General features: G+C 37.1%; 2 protein-coding genes across 4 annotated transcripts in view; one reads left to right on the top strand and one right to left on the bottom strand.

The window, feature by feature from the left end:
* Window positions 1–19,122, top strand: part of astn2 (astrotactin 2) — a 276,226-nt gene that overhangs the window by 203,705 nt on the left and 53,399 nt on the right. For both annotated transcript variants that reach the window (XM_028025024.1, XM_028025025.1), the window contains 4 exons: window positions 1,211–1,335; window positions 2,855–2,959; window positions 3,113–3,292; window positions 15,090–15,412. In XM_028025024.1, the coding sequence (XP_027880825.1) occupies window positions 1,211–1,335; window positions 2,855–2,959; window positions 3,113–3,292; window positions 15,090–15,412 (733 nt within the window). The remainder of the gene's footprint in view (window positions 1–1,210; window positions 1,336–2,854; window positions 2,960–3,112; window positions 3,293–15,089; window positions 15,413–19,122) is intronic.
* trim32 (tripartite motif containing 32) lies at window positions 5,786–13,964 on the bottom strand. Of its 2 annotated transcripts, XM_028025031.1 has the most exons (3): window positions 13,835–13,906; window positions 13,493–13,553; window positions 5,786–12,360 (listed from the first exon to the last, which is right to left on the bottom strand). In XM_028025031.1, the coding sequence occupies exon 3, from the start codon at window positions 12,345–12,347 to the stop codon at window positions 10,308–10,310; it is 2,040 nt and encodes a 679-aa protein (XP_027880832.1). In that variant the 5' UTR covers window positions 12,348–12,360; window positions 13,493–13,553; window positions 13,835–13,906; the 3' UTR covers window positions 5,786–10,307. The 2 variants fall into 2 exon arrangements, with proteins under 2 accessions (XP_027880832.1, XP_027880833.1); XM_028025032.1 differs by lacking the exon at window positions 13,493–13,553 and having other exon boundaries at window positions 13,835–13,964.

Genomic DNA, 19,122 nt, shown 5'->3' with positions numbered 1-19,122 from the left:
TCACAATGTCTGGGAGCATGAGCGCCCCCTGCCATGAGGCGAGAGAACTGCCTGCCTCCGCTCGAATCTGTTCACTGCCGTTTATGATCGCGCCTCAGCGCACGAAACACGTTACACACACAGTTGGTGACAAAAAACACTGTACATTATATACAAAAGCTAAATTATGGAAAATCAGTTGATATATTAAATGTTTTTAACCATTTTATTGGCGACGTACAGACAGGAAGCCAGTGAAGAGGTTACGCAATCCCAGGTGAGGCTCAGCTCGCTGCTGCCTCACCTGCTTCGCTTCTGAGGATTTGAATGGGAAAATGCGAAAATCCAGCGATTTTGAAGAAAAAATAATCAAAATTGGTTAAGCTAAATGAAAAATAGGTACTTTATAGTACAAACCACGGGGTGAAAATAGCAATATAAATGATCTTATTATATATATATATATATATATATATATATATATCAGTTTACATAGACCTAACATTGGACTTAATTTACTTGTCCAGCATGTCAAGGACAGGCCACATCTAGGCTTGAAAATCCATATAGCTACAAATCATCTGGGTCCACACGCCTTCTAAAGGTTCTTTGAGCCTGAAGCCGGCTGATTTAGTTAGCAATCAATATGTTTTCTGTGAGCCTAAGCCACGGTAATCTTTTTACAGCACCTCTCCTCTCGCTCTTTTCTCTTATCCATTGCCCTTGTAACCCTCAAATCTAACCATGCGGCTGTGATTGCTTCTAGAAGGCTTTGCGGTTAGAGCAAGTAAAGGGGAAGCGACAGGAAAAAACTGGATGAAAGTTGATATCGGGAAGTAGTGAAAACCCAGAGTTTATGTGACACAAGGACTAAAACCTCTGCTCCTTTTATAAGACTCGGTCTCATAAAAATGGATTAGAGGAATGGGTGCTTCTGCTTACCATGCTTCCATAATGCACTGAGAATCTTTTTGACATGACTTACAAATCCTTTAGTTCAAGAAAAAATATCTATTTGCTAAACTATAAGGTAGCAGGACAAACAACCTGAGAGCTTCATGTTCACTAAAATAATTTCTGAATAATGCTCAACTAGCATTTTTCAGTATATTGACTGTATACATGCAGTCAATATACTGCATGTATTGACGTACAGTATAGAGCACGTCAATACATCATATATTGCGTAAGGATCCCTTTAGAAATAAAATTCTTTCTTTTTTTATCTTAGGGACAACAACTATATTAAGGACTTTCCACAGCTAGCCGATGGTCTCATGGTTATCCCCTTGCCAGTCGAGGAACAGTGTCGGGGAATCTTGTCGGAGCCATTACCCAACCTGCAGCTTCTATCAGGTAAAAGGGGATTCAAGGAGTTTTGAGGAATTTGTTCCTTTTATCCATATTTTTGATACATACTTCATGAATAATAAAGCCATTGGATTCATGTAATCTAGACATAATTTTTGGCCTGTATAAATGTCAAGTCACTGGAAGTACTGGGTCAATGTGCGCCTGCAATTTATTTTACCTGCAAAACAAACCAGTAACAGCTCAAGATTTATAGCAACATGTTGTTTTTAGAATTTAAAATTTGTGTAAAAGCACTACAAAAAATGTTTGTGGTGATTTGTAAACAGAAACTCAAATGTGATGATAGGTTTGACAAATAGCTATAGCTGAAACATTTTGAGAGAATAAAAAATAAAATGTGTCTATTTGTTCTCAAGAAATAAAAAAGAAATTCTTTAAAATTACATGTATTCTTTAAACTCTGGGAAGCATATTAAGTTTTCATTGTAGTACTGATTTTAGTACAGTTAAGAATTGGTACGTCTTACCACTTCAAAAGCAGGCATTAAACTGAAATTAAGGGCAAGAAGTTCTCTATGTAAAATATTTTTGTTATGAAGATTTTTTGCAAAAAAAAAATATATATATATATACTGTATATCAAAATGTAAAATTCAGCAGCTGTTTTTACCTTTTCTGTGATTCTGAGACTTTAGTTTCAAAATAATAGTGCAGACTATTTAAGAAATATACCATTTGGTTCCAGGCCTTTTTGAAATAATGTCACCTTTCATAGTTGTTGCTATTTGTTCAGAATAAGAAAATATACATATATAGATAATATATATATTATCTATATTATAGATAATATAGATAATGAGCATTTGCAAAATCCGACACCTAATCTATGATTTTATCCTGTTGTGTCATTGTATTTTTTGGATAGAGTCAATCCAAAATTGTCTCAGACCTCCACCTGCATCTTTGCTCCCTAATCTGTCCATTAGCTAAATTGGCATCTGGGCCATGCCGATCTCTAAAATCTTTTACTGGGGATCCGCTTTCACCACAATTGGACGCATGCGTACACAAAGTAAATTGCCCTTTTCTTCCCAGTGAGCGAATGTCTCATGTGTAAATCGCTTCAGAGAGGCAAAAGGTCAAGATTCCTGTAAGCAGTTTCTTTATTTATTTTCCCTTGCTCTTCACTTTTGTAGCTTTACTTCTAAACCGGTGTGAAAGTTAGGTAATTGAATTGCGCTGAAAGCCAAGATTGCTCGATTCTAATGGCAGCAATCCAATTGGAGTTCAAGCTGCACCATATATCACCATTGATCCAGGAGCAGCTGGGTTGTGGGCTCTGATGATAAATGATGTTAAGGCAATATTGGGTTGTAATGGCTGTGCAATAAGCCTGTAATGATGAAAATAAAACAATGGATTTTATTTAGGTTTTCATTTATTATAAACTTCTGCCTCTCTTTATAAGTCCGACCCAGTAATTTGTTTAAAATTCTAGTGTTTGTGGTATGTGCTCTTTTGTCTTCAGTTCTGTCTCCTTCCCGTTTTCTTTCTTCATCAGGCAATGCCCAGTTCAGTGAAGCGGTAGGCTATCCCATGGTTCAACAGTGGAGGGTGCGCAGTAATCTTTACAAAGTCAAACTCAGCTCGATAACCTTATCCACAGGTCAGTGACTGAAAAATGTAATTTGGATTTTATCGTTTATCACATCACAGATATAAAAATCAGTCAACGCCTAAATAAATGTGATACCTCTGGTTTTAATCTGGGCAATGTGAAAATCTATTTACTTTTGTTCTGTCTTTATTTATTTGGTAGAATTTTCTAAGGTGCTCAAGACGCTTTCAGGTGAGAGCACACGCGAGGAGCTCCTTGCTTTTCTCCAGCAGTATGGCAGCCATTATGTGTCAGAGGCCCTTTATGGCTCCGAGCTCAGCTGCAGCATCTACTTTCCCAGCAAGAAGTCCCAGCAGCAGCTTTGGCTGCAGTACCAGAAAGGTGAGTAATCTGACCGAGTTAGAGAAAGGGCAAGTATCCGTAGGCCTAATTTGCAAAAGCATGCATGTAGAGCTACTGTTCCATGTTCTTTAAGCTGCCATGTGTGTTGACTTATCTAAGGAACTAGTTTAAGTGTGCCTGAATATGAAGAAATGAAGCACATCTTGTATCAAGAAAAGATATAACCCCTTGCCTCGTACAGTGTGTGTACTGGGATAGAGGATGCAATTTGCTCCTATGTTACTTTCCCCCTCATACTTAATAATTACCTTACCATATGCAGACTGAGGTTCAATGTTCTGCATGCCACCAAGTGGTCAAATTATTTTTAATACAGCTAATCAAAACCTTCCTTCATGCTCAGGTTAATAAAATTTTATCTGTGCAGACAGAGCTTCTGCATAGCTTGCCATAAAGTCAGGTAAAGTTTTGATGGATCATTGATGTTAAAACTGAGTAGCACTTGCTTAAATTAGAGAGAGGGCGTTCTTATGTTTAGTCAATTACAATCCTCTTGCCACAAAATGTTTTAAAATGTCCACAAACTTGCCAGACTGATAAAGTTAACAGGTTACAGAATCAGATGTATCAAAAGTGATGAAATCTTAATTATTTAGAACCACTATGTCTTTGCATGTTACAGAAATAAATGCAAGGAAAATGTGCAACAATGTGACAGAGGGTATAAATAAGGTTTTAAAGTGAATACAGGCATTAATGTTTGTTTGTGTGCTAGACAAACCTGTGGTGCAAAGTGGGAGCATGACCAAAAGAAAAAAAATTGTGTTGAATGGAATCTCTTTTGTTAACATTGACCCCTGTTTTGACCATGTTTCCTTATTCTAAGTGAAGAAAATGTTTGTAGAAAGATGTATGCAGTATGAATATGTTTTATTAAGGTTGAATCAATATCCTCAGTCTGTGTAAAGTGTGCAAGAAAGTAAGAAGGGTGAGTCAAATTATATTTGATGGAATTAACAAGATAGAAGAGCATGAGTAGTTCTTGTTTTTTTGTGAAACAAAATAGTACTTTTCATTCCAGTTATTCTTGTTTACCCATGAATTGTTCATTTCATTTTCTATTTGTTGGACAAATGGTGAAGGAAAACATTGAGTCATGAAAGAGATGACCCTGTGATGGATTAGCTACCTATCCAGGGTGAAACCCATTGGTAGTTTGTAATTGGCTGGATCATGACCATGAATAAGAAAAAGAACATGTGTTCTTTTTCCTGGATTACCAATGTGCTGTACAGATAAATCAATGGGAAAGATTTACTTTACTTTGTCTCAGACAAAACCTAGATTTTAAATGTTTATATAACCATTACTTGTTAGGACCAAAACAAATAAGTATTCAGACTTGTAAATAAAATGACAACAGTATAAAAATACTTTAGAAACACTCTTGCATTATGAATTAATAAGTAATAAAATATAAATCATTGACCCCGTAAAAAAGGATTAAAACCACAAGTGTACAGCTAAGCACCAAATTACCTATACCCTTGGCAGATTTTAATCAATTGTAGTTTACAAACGGTTTCTTATCACTAGAATTATTCATTTTTGGATTGGCAGTTAAAATTCACACTTGAATTGAATGGGGAATCTGTAAAGAAAGCTACAGATTAGGGTGATGGTAAGGATGCTTTCCAGCCTCAGACTAGGAGCTCATCACCAAAAACCGTCAAAATGTCAGTGAAAATATACAAATTTTAGTCAGCAAATGTATGATGGCTCTAATTACTAAAGATGTTTCCCATAATTATTAAGAAGGGTAAAAACCTTTGTAACGTTTGGACAAACTTTCTTTTAAGAATGTAGATAAAAACTGTTTCTTCAGAAACTACACACATTGTTTATTATGTTATATTTTAGGAGTCCTGTGTAATTTGTTAGAAACAAACTTGTTGGTTGAAATAATTTTGAATTAAAACCTGACAGGTATATAAATACTTTAAAAATGAATAGTACAAGCTCATATTCTAAAATCAAATGTTCTAAACGTAGCATAAGAAAAACTACTGCAGATAATTTAGTTTACTGGTTGACAATGTTTATTGCACTCAGGATTATCAACAATACAAACATGATTTTGACTGCACCAATGAACAACATGGGAGTTTGATTCACTGTAAACAAAATGTTGTATAACAATATGAATTAACAACTCTGCATCTGTAATAAAGGACATATTTAGAGGATGTGAGACACTCAACAACTCACCACACTGAAACAAGGACACTTAACTTTTGAAACATTTGAAGCTTTTTTCTGTAACTGTTATTCTTGGTTATTTTGTTACTACTTCAAGTGATCACTAAGAGCTTTTTTATGGTAAGAACAATATGCAGTTGATAAGAGTATTAGATCAAAATGTATTTAGTACAGAGATGGATTTGCACGAAAATAAAAGGATGGACAAAGATGTAACGACACAAAAAAAAATGCATATGGCAAACTTGAACTTATACTCTAACCTAGCTTGTCTTTAGTTTTATTTTTTACCAGTCATATTATCTGATATGCATGTTTGATGCTCCTTACAATAGATGGGGATAAATATGCAGAGTAAAGGTTGTCTTGGGAACATAAACTTTTAGGTAATTATAGATAATGCTCTAATGAGCAAATCTGTATTGAGAAAGACAAATATACAGAAGTCAGGGAATAATAACCAGAGTATTGAGAGTATACATGGAATCTGAGGAATCAACCAACCATAGTGACTATTGTCGGGGTGTAAGGAAAATTGCCTACATTTTCTCTTTAAACTTCAGGCCAGCTTGTTGACTGAAGCCTCCTATATTTTCCCTTCATTTAAAAAAAGAGAAAACGCATCACCAATTTGGAAATATTTGGTGTCTTAAAAAAACAAGTGTGTCATAGACACTAAATCAGCACCTGTCCCTTTTTTCAAGATGCCATTTTATAACAAATTTGCAAACAATGAAACAGCAGAACCAGTTAATATTAACTTGGTGTATTTCAGGGTGGTAAACTACTGCTAACTTTATAGGACGTTATTCTACTCTTACATTTAATCACTATAATTGATGAACATAATTATATTCAAAATAATATTTTAGCAGTATTATGAATATGTTCTGTTTCGCTGTTAACTATCATGTTATACATTTTTGTTTTGTAATACTTGTGTAAATATTGTGAATTTGATATTTTTACTCAAGATTATCATACAGCATGGGTCTCTCATGAGACCATGCCTAAACTCAGAGCGTTCCATAGTTATAGGAAACTAAAAACGTTGATTAAAGATGTGTAGTTGGCTTCAATGTGTTTAATTTTATTACCAAAAATTGTGAGTAGTTAATAGTTAATGTACAATGCACAATGGCGTAAGGGAAATGGTTCTTTACAGAAGGGAAAAATGAAAAACCATTTGTTTTGTTGTACTTCTACTCATCTTTTCTTTGGTACTCTTTATATTGCTCTCAGCTATGATCTTGACTGTGTCTGTGGATTGGCTCATATAGCCACAATGAAACGGTCCTCTGCATCTGAAGTAAAGCTCAGGCTTTACTAAGTTGCAGTTCCAGCTTGTGGAGGGTAATTTTTGCTTTTACTCAACAAGCCAACACAACTGAGATCATACTAAGTGATGTCACAGTGTTACTTATGAGCTCTGTAAGCAGTTATGAATATATGCATGTAAATATTAATATATTTTTAAAAAAAGTTGAGCACAGGACAAATCACAAACATGAATCCAGGTTTGGGTATTTTACATGGGAAGAACAAAATCTTAGGCATGAGGACTTTCCATATTCATTGCCTATGATATGGTAACACTACAACTGTGCTGGGTAATGCCTCAAAGAACAACTGAGTGCATAAATCACCCGTATTGCTAATTATATTGCTCTCAAGGCTTTATGGCAATTTTTGTTGGGATGTTTTTTTTAAAGGCATGATAATCAAGATTTAATGATTTCCTTCACAGATGCAACTCTGGCTTCTTCAAGCTTTATTGAAACTTTAAATCATTCCACTGCCAATTTCACACAAAAAAATAAAAAGCAAAAACAAATATTAAATTGTTACTTTTTAAAAAGTACTCTACAAGTTTATTATTAACTTGACATTGGCTTCAAATATAGGAAGAATTTCTTTCCTGTTACAATTCTCACAAAAAGGTACTTGACAGTGAAGCACTTCAGATAGTCGTGATAAATAGAAATGACTGCCTTTTATTATTTTATTTTTTACCAAGTGAAAGATCTCTGTGATGATGTATCATAGTAAGACATAAACAACCTTCGGGATACTGAATGTTCAAGGTTGGACCTTATGCTTTCTTATGAGGCTTTTGACCCAGCTCTGATGTATGTGCCTCTCCTGGAATAGCAAGAACAAAAAGTATATTATGTCTGACGATACGATACCACTGAATAAAAGTTGTCAATAAGCAATAATAAACCTCCAAAGAAAAGTGCCACAACTCACTTAGCCTGTTACATGTGAGTTTTGTGGCACCAATTTACATCTTTGTTTTCCTGTCATTTTTGTGTTCACTTCCTGCAAAACTGTATTGTATGCAGTAAACATTATTTCATTCCTAATAGAATAAAAACCATTAAAAGTTGATGAACATGTACTAGAAATTCCAAACACTTCCAGAGTCTTGTCAAAAAGAAAATTCACTCAAGATTACTCTAGTCTTCTAACAAGTCATGTATTTTTGAAAGCATTTCTAATTATCAACCTTCCCAGATGCATTGCATGTTTCCATTCTAATATGGCGATGAGATTGAGTTAGTAAATGGAAGATTACATTGTTTGTGATCCAACTAGAATGGACATACACCCTTTGCAAATTGCACTAGCATGCTTAATGCATCTTTAAAAAAAAACAGTATTTTTGTCTGTGTTTTTACTAGTAGACTTGTACATATAAAAATGTCTCAAAAAGGCCTGAAATGGCAGCATTTAGCACATCTTTTTCAATATTTTGAAACATGGAGAGGTATGCCCTATTTTAGTTTCCATCACTCAAATCATCACAGCTCATTTGGAATATAAGAACATCTCTTCTCTGGTTATTACACGCACCGATCTATCAACCTTGAAAAAACTGGCACTATGCTGGTGGAATCAAATGGAGATGAAGAGGTCTGACCCAGGCAATAAACTATGAATTGACTAAAATTTGGTAGATGGACTTTGATTGCACCATTGTATATTCGATAAATATGATTTACAAAGTAAAAATAATTAAAATCAAAAAAAGAAATTCTAAAATGTTATTTCAATGGATCTCAAACAGGTACATCTAACAAAATATGAATACTGGGGAAAAGGTTTAATATTTTTTGTCACTCATTTCAGAAAGTGATAATCCTACATTATATAGATTTATTACACATAGTAATATTTCAAGCCCTTATTTTTTTAAGTTTGATAATGGCTTACAAATAATTTGCAATAACTCAAATTTTAGTGTTTCAAGAATGCTAATATAGTAATAGAGTTAAATATTAGCAACTAATTGTGTCACATCTTAATCAGCTGATTAACTCAAAACACCTGCAAAGGTTTCCTTTTCTTAGGCTCTAAATGGTCTTAGTCTGAGTCAGTGAGTGACACATTCATGGGGAAGAATGATGATTTGACATATGCCCAGAAGACAATCACTGACACGCTTCACAGTGAGGTAAGTCACAAAAAGGCCATTTCTAAGAGTGTGTATCCAAATATGTACATGTACAAAGTTAAGTGAAAGGAAAAATGTGTGGTAGGAAAAGGTGCAATAAGGAGAACCACAGCCTTAAAAGGATTGTCAAGCAAAATGCATTAAAGAATTGAGGAAGCTTCACGTAGAGTGGATTGAGGCTAGAGTCAGTGCATCAAGAGCCACTTACATACAGACGAATGCTATCCTGAACCGATTCCATTTCTAAGCACACGTCCACACTTAGGGTAGTGCCAGCAATCTAGCCGAAATTGAAGCTCACAGAGAATCAATGGGTTGTAGAGGAAGAGGAGAGGAAGATTAGACATCAGACCCAACAAGGCAGATGACCTGAAGGCAGCTATCATAGCACACTGGGCTTTAATTACATATCAGCAAAGCCACAGGCTAATTGCCTCCATGCCACATTGCATTACTGCAGTTATTCATGCAAAAAAAGGTCCAGGCAGGTATTGAGTGCATCAAAGTAAACACTTTTCAGAAGCCTGATATTTCTGTTTTAAATATTCCCTTTTATTATATCTATAAGTCGTAATGATTGACACTAGAAGAAACAAAGGCTTGACATTTTCACTTTATTATTCTATGTAATATATGACTTCCAATTTCTGAAAGGAATGACAAAATATATTGAACTTTTACACAATATTACAATTATTTCTGGAGATGTACCTCTAACTCCACACTACATCAGGTTATGATTTTATGGTTAAATACTCTTTTCTATAAGAAATAAATATTTAACATTTAATTTTCCCTGATATTACAGAATGAAAGCTGATTCCTAGTTACTTTTTGCCATTAGAGACAGGTCAAGTAAATTTTAAAGCTGCCAGCTGCATTCAGTAGAAATAGTTAGTGTGCTACTAAAACCTAATAATGGGACATAGTGACAAGTCAATAATAAAGTGCATTGCAGGCCAACAGCCTTGGTTGTATTTATTTCATATGTAAATCTGAAAATATTTTCTACCCCTCTGACAAATCTTTCTCAATCAAATTGCAGTAAGTCGCACAGTCATGCGTGAATGGGGACACCAAGGCTAATATAGAAGAGAATGTCAGCTCTTTGTGCTTCATAGCTTAAACACCAATGGCTTGTTTTTCATGATCTACTTAGACAACTTGCTATAGTGATGAATATAATAAGCCACCTGGGAACCAAGCTGGGAAAGGAAATAGTCTTTGCTGCAGCTACACTACAGAAACAAGTAATAGTGTTATATCTTCTCAAACTTCAACCCGACCAACCACACACACCCACTAAATCTCTTAAGTTCACAGGGAGAAAAAGTGTTTCTAGGAAGTTGAAGAATGCCTCCTTTGGACGTATGTAAAGACTTTGACACAGTGGTCCCAGCAATCAAGCACTAGCAGCTGTCCTTTCTGGGTGGTGGCCACTCCTACGGGACAGGTCAGTCCTTCTTGGATCAGAATGTTAAATCCTCCTTCTTTGGGAAACTGAAGAATTTCTTTCCTGCCACTATCGGTGACCAGCAAATCACCGTTGGCATCCACACACATGCCAGTGATGCAGCGGAAGTCCTCTGTTTCGGAGAAAAAGTGGCTGAGCTGTTTCCCCAGCTGGCCATCGGTACCCACTGAGCCAATGGAGAAGCCTCCTTCGAAGTGGGGCTCGTTCTGGCGCTTTTCGAAGTTCAGGGCCAGGCCTTGGGTAAAGTACACGGTTCCTGCTGCATCACATGTCACAAACTTTGGCCGGACAGCAGAGCACAATCGGTTATAGCTGACTACACCTACATTGCGGTCCACTGCAAGGCACCACAGTTTCCCCCCTTCCACGTCTGACACCACAAACTGACCTGATGGCATGGCAGTAATTCCCCAGGGTTTAATCAGCTGGTTTTTATGGCAGGCCACATAATGCCCATCCATGGTGTAGACTTTAACTGAATTATCGTAGTTGTCAGTAACACCAATCAGACCTTGAGGAGTCACAGCTATGGATAACGGGATAAGGTTAGGCAGGTCAGCACCAAAGAAGCTCAGAACAAAGTTGTCTATGCTTGCATTGCGTCGGATTTCGCGCGGGACACCTTTACGATTGAAAATCTGGACACGGCAGTTCCCTCGATCGGCCACCAGTATATCACCTTGTGGTGAAACACAAATGCTAATGGGTAAATTAAACATTCCAGGCAGCGCTCCTTTACAGCCCATCTTCTTTACAAACTGGCATACTGGTGGCCTGGAACTAGCCCCCGCAGATTCCCCACCTGCATCCATGGACTTTGACTTAAAGCTACTTGGTGAACCACATACTGTCTCATCTACTGCTGAAACCATGTCAACATCACGGTAAAGATCCCCTGGAACCATTACAGAACCACCTGTAGCGCCAGAGGGCGCATCCTCTGCTTTAAACTCCAACATTGTTTCTAACCCACCTTTCTCATCATCTGTATTGACTGTGTAAGTGTTTGTGGTCAAACAGCCCACTTCTATGGGATTAGAGTGTTCTGCTCTGGCTAGTGTTGGCTCTTGTAGCTGGAACTGTGTGGGTAAACTGCTTCTGAGGTCCAGCTCTTCATCATCACTTCCTGCGCCATCGTCCTTTAATAAGGCAATGTCACTCTGTCTTACCCTTACAGTCAGATAATCGCAACGTGAAACCACTTTTACCTCTGCGAGGTTAAGAAGATATGTCTGCTCCTCAAGAACCTGTGCATTGAGTTTTTCCACTTCTCCCAAAGAGGCTGTGAATGTCCTTCGAGATTTGCTGAGCTCTTCCTGAAGATGAAGTTCTGCCGAAGAATACTCTTGCTGAACCGCCCGGTACTTTTGTCTCAAGCTCTTGGAAATGTTTTCAAGTGTTGTCTTTTTCTTCTGAATATTGCCCATAACGTCACGGAGGGCAGCCAGTCTACCACTCAGTTCTTTACGGCGCTGCTCAGCTGCCACTTTTATTGGCTGAACTGAATGGCCTTCATGCAGGTGGCCATCCGCTTTACAGACCTCACAGAGAACTGTGGTGCAGTCATAGCAGAACTGTCTTGGTAGCCGGTTGCCGCAGGACTTGCACATTAGTGCCGTGGCAGCAGCACTGCAGGTCAAAGTGCAATCTATTATTTTCAGTACTGTAAGATTATCTGCCAGCTGGGAGATGCTGCTCATCCTGGAGACCTTGCTGCAGAAGGGGCAGCGGACACCATTGATGGTATTAGCCAACAGTTTCTCCAGACAAAGTCGACACACAGTGTGCCCACACTGCAGGAGTTTGGGTCTGAGTTTATCCTGGTTGTAAGTCTCCAGGCAGATGGGGCATTCGAGAACCTCCCTCATTAGGTCCGGGTCCAGAGAAGAGCATGCTGCTGCCATTATGGTCTTTTCCCTTGAGTGGAAATAAAAACAAATTGTAATATTTTCCAATTTTGTCAGAAAATAGTCAATTAAATTACAACTGAGAAAAATCTACATAAAACTATATTTTTGTTTAACTTCTAATGATTCACAGTGAATGAGCAGTTATACTGTATATCATCATAAAGACATAGTTAATTCACTAATATTGTGATGATAATGTTAAATTCTAAGGAAGGATATTTCTAAGGAAGGTTAGTTGGGGTACTTATTGTTTTTTGCTTGGACTGTTTTCCACTGCTATGTTTATATTTCTAAATATGACAAAACACAAGTATTGTGTACAGCAGAATTATGCATCCATCCATCTGTCCATCTACCCATCTAATGAATAAATTAATGTCACTACATTTCTCAAAAACATATAAAAATCAATGTTAAAACTAATATTTTAAAAGCCTAAGGGAGAAGCAATGAATGGGAAACATCTAAATGTAAGACTTAACTAAAAGAGCTCACACCTACCATGGGAAATCTTAAAAGATTTTCTAAGGCCAAAAAAATTGAGAGTAATACATTTGAGGGTTTTTTTTTATGACTGGAGGTGTGGCAGAAGTTCATTGTAATTTTTATTGCCACTACAATACTCCAAAATATCATGAAGAAATTTAAAACCTTATCATCCACTCCTACTTCACGTGTAGGTGTCAGATTAACAGAATGCTGAGTTTAAAATTTAATGGTGGTGCAATTAAAATGGCACACTCAAAGACGACTGAAAACCGGAAAGACCCTGCATTGTTTTACAGGGATGATGATATCAAAATGATCATAATCTAAAAATCAATATATTATCTCGATTAGAAAATAAATTCCTAAAAATTAAGCTTTTAAATGCATGTATATTTATTTGTAAAAACATAATTTACATTATTTCAACTGACGTGTCAAGTTGTAATAAAACAATCCTATTTTAGTTCCTTGGCTATTTGTAAATAAAGGCTTTCTGCTACTTAATAACTAGTGTAATGTAATTTCAGCAACTGTGACCAGCTGGTCGCTACAAAAGCATGTCGTTATTATAACTGTAAGGTTGCCCCTGTATATCGCACAGGATGAAAAAAACGAACTCAACTTATTTAGACGAGAAAAGAAAAACTTACCGACGAAAATAAATCCTCTGCTAAAAGCTGACTGCTACGTTGAGCTGGTGTTTTCTGCGGGCTAACAGACATGTAGTCATATATGTGTGCAATCATGTCACACTTTGTTCAACAACATCTGCGTATCAATTGCAGTTTAGAAACTGTCTGGTCCCTTAACTTGCACACAACATGAATGTAAAGGCCTCTATCTGACAGCAAATGTTCACGGTGTACTGAAGGGTAAACACATCGAGACGGCGTCATTAAAAATATATATACAGAACTGATTGAAACAGGACGTGCATCAAAACAATTGGTAATTATATCGCTTCTGTTCGTAGATTTGCTTTTTAGCTTTACCTTTCCTCCAACGTCTGATAGAGGAGAAGTAAGAGGGTGTGTAGCCGCTGAGCTACAGCCGCTGTTTGGAGCTGCAATGCTGATGACTCTTCCTACGCAGAGCCGTAGGTTACGTAAAGCGCCTGCATCAGAGGCCGATGGTTGTTTTGATTGGCTAATGAACAGGTTCTCACGCCATGCGTGCATTTACTGAAAATTATTGTGCAGTTTCACCATGTCATGAGCCATTAAATACCCAAATAATACCGCAATGTTTTGTGGAGATATTTTGTTCTTCTTTGCAAATAGCTCTGTTTTCAAATGGGGCCATGTTAAACTGCAAATGACAATTAAAAATACTTTTCGTTAATAATCTGGCTGGACAAACTTAACAGAGATAAGTTTCAATTAAAGTAATGCTCAAAGGTTAAATTACATACAAAACTATTTGTCAAGGTACAACAGTAATGACTGAGAATAGCCACTAGATGTCAGCATAGATCCACAGTAGAAGATAGATAGATAGATAGATAGATAGATAGATAGATAGATAGACTCTAAAACAAAAAAATGTCTAAAAAAATCAGGTGAAACGTCAAGATTTGTGGAAGAAGAAAATGAAAAAAGCCCAACTTAACAACCTCTAAATACGGATCAGTGTTTTTGCATAAATAAAGATTTCAGGGTTGATGGGTTGATGTTTTTTTTTTAGTTTTTCTTTTTTTACAACTACCGAAAAGCACTTAGCCTACTTGTAGTTCATAACATTGCAGCACACCTACATTTTACAATTCAAGAAATTTGTTGTCTATCTTGCCAAAAACATGCAACACAAATTTATTAAAATACAGATTTGACCTAATACAAAATCATTTCGGCTAACAAAATCCTATGATTTTAATCACAAGGTACTTGCTGTCAATTTAAGTGCACCAACTTTTAATATCCTGGTAATTGTGTCACAACAAAAAATGCATATAGTTAATTTAGGATTTTTGGTTTTATGTCTGGAAACACTACTAAGAGTGCCTCTGGGCCATTGAAAAAAAATTACAAAAAATCCCCAAACCAAAACAAAAAAAACATGGGAATTGACGTAACATCTAATAAAGAACAAAACAGCCATAAATATTGAAAACAGAGCATAAACTGCTTGGAGCCGAAAATCACTCAATCAGTGGTTTGCTGTGATTTTCTTACAGTCACAATAAATTGCATCAAGGAGTGATATCTGATAATTTCACACCCTCTATTTTTCTTTTCCATGCTCTTCCAGAGGCAACAGACCAGGGAGTCGGAGGCGTAGGGCGACGGGAGATTAAGTCTGTTCCCTTTATCAACTACTTGTTAGCTCTACAGAAGAGCCAGCTGCTGTCAGATGACCTGGTAAATGGCGTAGAGATCCGCTTTGAAGAAAAGGGCAGCTGTCCCTCTGGCTGCCACCTGTGCCATCACCAGGGCATGATGGGAGGAGGGTCAGGGAGAAGCCGTAATGGTAATGGTAGGAGTGGGGAACAGCCTTCTCCTATCCCTGTCCTCCTTGAAGTCAGCAGGGTTGTGCCACTCTACAGCCTGATCCAAGACAACATCACCAAAGAGGTGAGAGAGACACAAATGAATTATTCATTATAACATTAAATAGAAAAAAAAATAACCAAATGAGATAAAGCAAAAATAAAACTGATCAAATTGACCTACTTTTAGATATGTAGTGATTGCAAAAAATACAAATGCTTTGAATAGTGCAACATTTTGTCACATAACAACAAACTTCAATTTATTTTAGTGCCTGACTTTGGAAAAATCTGACTTTTTACAAATAAAATGGACAGTGTGCCTTCTATGTATTCAGTCTCTAAACTGATACTCTTCGATAAAATCTAGTGCAACCAATTGTCTTCAAAAGTCACCTATTTAAAAATTAAACAAACAGTTTACCTGTGTTTAATTTAATCTCAGCATTGATATAGCTGTTCTTAGAAGGCTCCAGAGATTTAATAAAGGGCATTAGTGAACAAAAGGTATCACAAAGGACACAGTAGACAAGCTGGAGAGAAAGTTCTAGATAATATTAAAGCAGTTTTAAGTTATGAAACCCTAAAATTTGAACATCTCACTGAACACTGTTCAGTCCATCAACTGAAAATGGAAATAGTGTGACACAACTGCAAGCCTATTAAGACACCTGAAATGGACAAGTAGAGCATTAATCGGAGCAGAAGTGAAAAGGCCCATAGTAACACTGGAGGAGCCACAGAGATCTGTAGCTCTGGTGGGAGAATTTGTTGACAGGACAAACATTAATCATGCATCACCGGCCTGTAGGGAAGAGTGGCATGAGGAGTCTGTGTTGGAAAAAAAAGAGTACACACACATTTGTGCCCTGGTTTTAGGGAACACAGCAAATGTAGAAGATAGTGCCAAAAATGAATAATTTTGCTCCGCCTGCAGAACATGTTAGAAGACTAATGCATGGCTGACATAGTAAGAATGCTTTATTTCAGCAGGCATAGGAAAGGTGGGGAGAATTTGTTGTAAAATCACCAAAGTTAAATACAGGGTAATTCTTGAGGAAAGTCTGATAGAGGCTGCAAAAGATTTGAGGCTGGGGCAAAGGTTTAATTTCTGCAAAGACAATAACCCTAAACATACAGCCAGAACTACAATGGGAAGGTTTAGTTAGAAATATGCTGTATGTGTTAGAATTCCTCAATGTCTAGACCTATATCCAATTGGGAATCTGTAGAAACATTCACATTTTGATATTTTCAGATTCTCCCCACCATAATTTCTGTCTCTAGAGGTGTAAAGGTGGTGTTGAGCTATTTAGAAGGGGTGTGATTTGGAGGAATGTGAATACTTTTCTGACCACCAGTTTAAGGTGTCAGCTGTAACTGGTGGTGTAAATCAGCTGTGACCCAGTGTCTTTGATAAAAATAGCCTGCTGGGTCAAATCTGGCAGGAAGAGCATTCTGCTGATAATAAACTCTGTCTGGATAATCTGCACACTTACTACTGAGTATTACTGTTTAGAACAGTGTCCAGAAAAGCTTAATTGATAATGTTAGGCATTATTAGGGTATATTTGGGACAGGAACCAGAGCTATGTCATGCTCTGGACTATCCAGCTGTTATTTTGTTGACACTCATCGTGTTGTATAAAACTATTCCTGAACATGAGTTGATTAAGTTTTTTCTGCTGAACTCAGGTCTCATGACCATGTTTGACCAGGTCCCAGGGGTCTTAATACACTGTCTTTGGAGAGGAATTAGTTGGCTTGCATGTTCCTTACTGAAACAAATACACAATTTTTTTCATAACTTGACACTGGTAGATATATACCTCAAAGGACTTGCAGATGTAGTGAATGATGGTTCTGAAAACGTTTGAGTTGGAGAGGCTGAACATATGGGACAAAAATGTTATGTGAAATTCTTAAAGGGCTATGGATACTTTTGCTGGGTACTATATATCTTGATATTAAATAAAACAATTTAATTGTAGATTTACTATGGAACTTGGCTACTTTGCAAAAGTACAGCATTTTTATTATTTAATTATATGAATGAACATATACAGTAAGTGCTTGGAAAAACAATTCCAATTGTGTTCATTGCTGCTTATTCAGAAGGTGCTTGCACACTGTTTGGCATGTTTTGCTTGGAATGTAATCTAATATAGTATGACTGCGGTGTAACACTTGTAAACTGTGTATATTTTGTTTCCTCTGAAGCATTAAATTAATGTCAGGTGCAGTTGTTGCACCTCACCTATAGAGGGCATGAGTTGGTTAACTTTGACCACTGGAAAGGAGTACTGTAATACAGGCGGCATAAAAAGATGACATCATGGTTTTTCACTTGTGGGGAAGTCTGTGTATGAATGTGAGTGTGTCTGAATGTGTGTTCATCGGTGTTTTAAAACATGGATGCACTGCTGAATGTAACATCATCTTAATAGCCGCATGCTGTGTTTCTGATTCATTCTGTATAAGATGTCTTTGGATTCTTTCTTTTTTTTTTTTTTTTACAGTGAAAGTTAATCACATCAGATCTGTTTTCCAGAAGCCTAATTTAGGAAGAGGCTCTGGCTTCACTTGACATTTAGTTGACCACATTTTGCCCTGTTTGTGCTACATTTAGTGTTCGTCTTCGGAAGCTCATATCTGGTATATTTGCAATCTATTTGCGCAAGAAGGGAAGCAAAAACAGGTGACTCAGAAATGTTCAACATCCGTAAAGCATGCATCTGATTAGGTATCTCCATAAATATCCATGTAAATATGGCTAAGTGCATTCAGAAAGCACATGCACAGCATTAACCTCTGTACGTGCCTCTCATAACAAGCACCACAGCCCCAAAGAGTAGGAGGGGCAATCAATAGCAGACAACCCATAGCGGGCCTACTCAATACCTAAATGTGAGGAAGTGCAAAAATGTCTCCTCATCGTGCTGTTCCAACCACTTAACTACCCTTATTTTTGTCTACCCCAAAACTATCCTTGGTCTTCTGAAGGCATGCGAGAAAAAGACTAGTACCGCAGTAGACTAAGGTACCCCTCTGAGCTGGCTTGAGGCAGGATTATTAGCCTCTTATTGATGCCATCAACCTCTGCGGAGGTCAGGGAGTACACCACTCTGCTACTTTTTTGCATGCATTTTCTTCTCTTCTTGGCCAAAGCTACTGCACACCACAATGGCAGATACGTGTATTGCATTAGAGACTCGCAGCAACCTGTCTGTCTACATACACAATTGCGCCGTCGCTTCATCTTCATGTGTGCATCTGTCTCACACACAATTTCACTTGAGACTGTCTTTCTACTTGGCTGAGTCTATGGGGAAAGACAGCTGCCATGCTGCAAAAGCTCTCTTAGAAATAAGGCCTCTTTTTTTCCGCTTCAATGGTAGAAATAAGATAGAAGCTTATAAGTTCAGTATATGGTTAGATGGACTTAGATTCTATCTGAATGTGCATTTCTATTTGAATAAATGTGTCTGTAAATGCCATGTATCTGGCTTCATTAGATATGTCACTTTCACTTTGGCTTCATTCCTCGCTCTTTTTTCAGCTGCTGGTATCTTTTCAGTGACCTCAACTACGCTATCTGGCAGTTTGACAGGACATGGCTCTCTCATATATATTCCATGTTAACCCAGAAGGGGGTATGGACAATGGCTTTATTGCCATTTCTTTCTAAAGACCTTTACTAGAAATAAAAAGAAACTGAAATTAATATTAAGTATGGTCTACCTACATAGTAGTCATTCTTCTTAGTTTCTGCATGTTGGAAATTGGGTTTTGAAA

Source organism: Xiphophorus couchianus, chromosome 8, assembly GCF_001444195.1.
Source record: "Xiphophorus couchianus chromosome 8, X_couchianus-1.0, whole genome shotgun sequence".
Taxonomy (NCBI): domain Eukaryota; kingdom Metazoa; phylum Chordata; class Actinopteri; order Cyprinodontiformes; family Poeciliidae; genus Xiphophorus; species Xiphophorus couchianus.
Note: the sequence above shows the minus strand (reverse complement) of the source record. Positions and strands in the feature narration are given on the sequence as shown.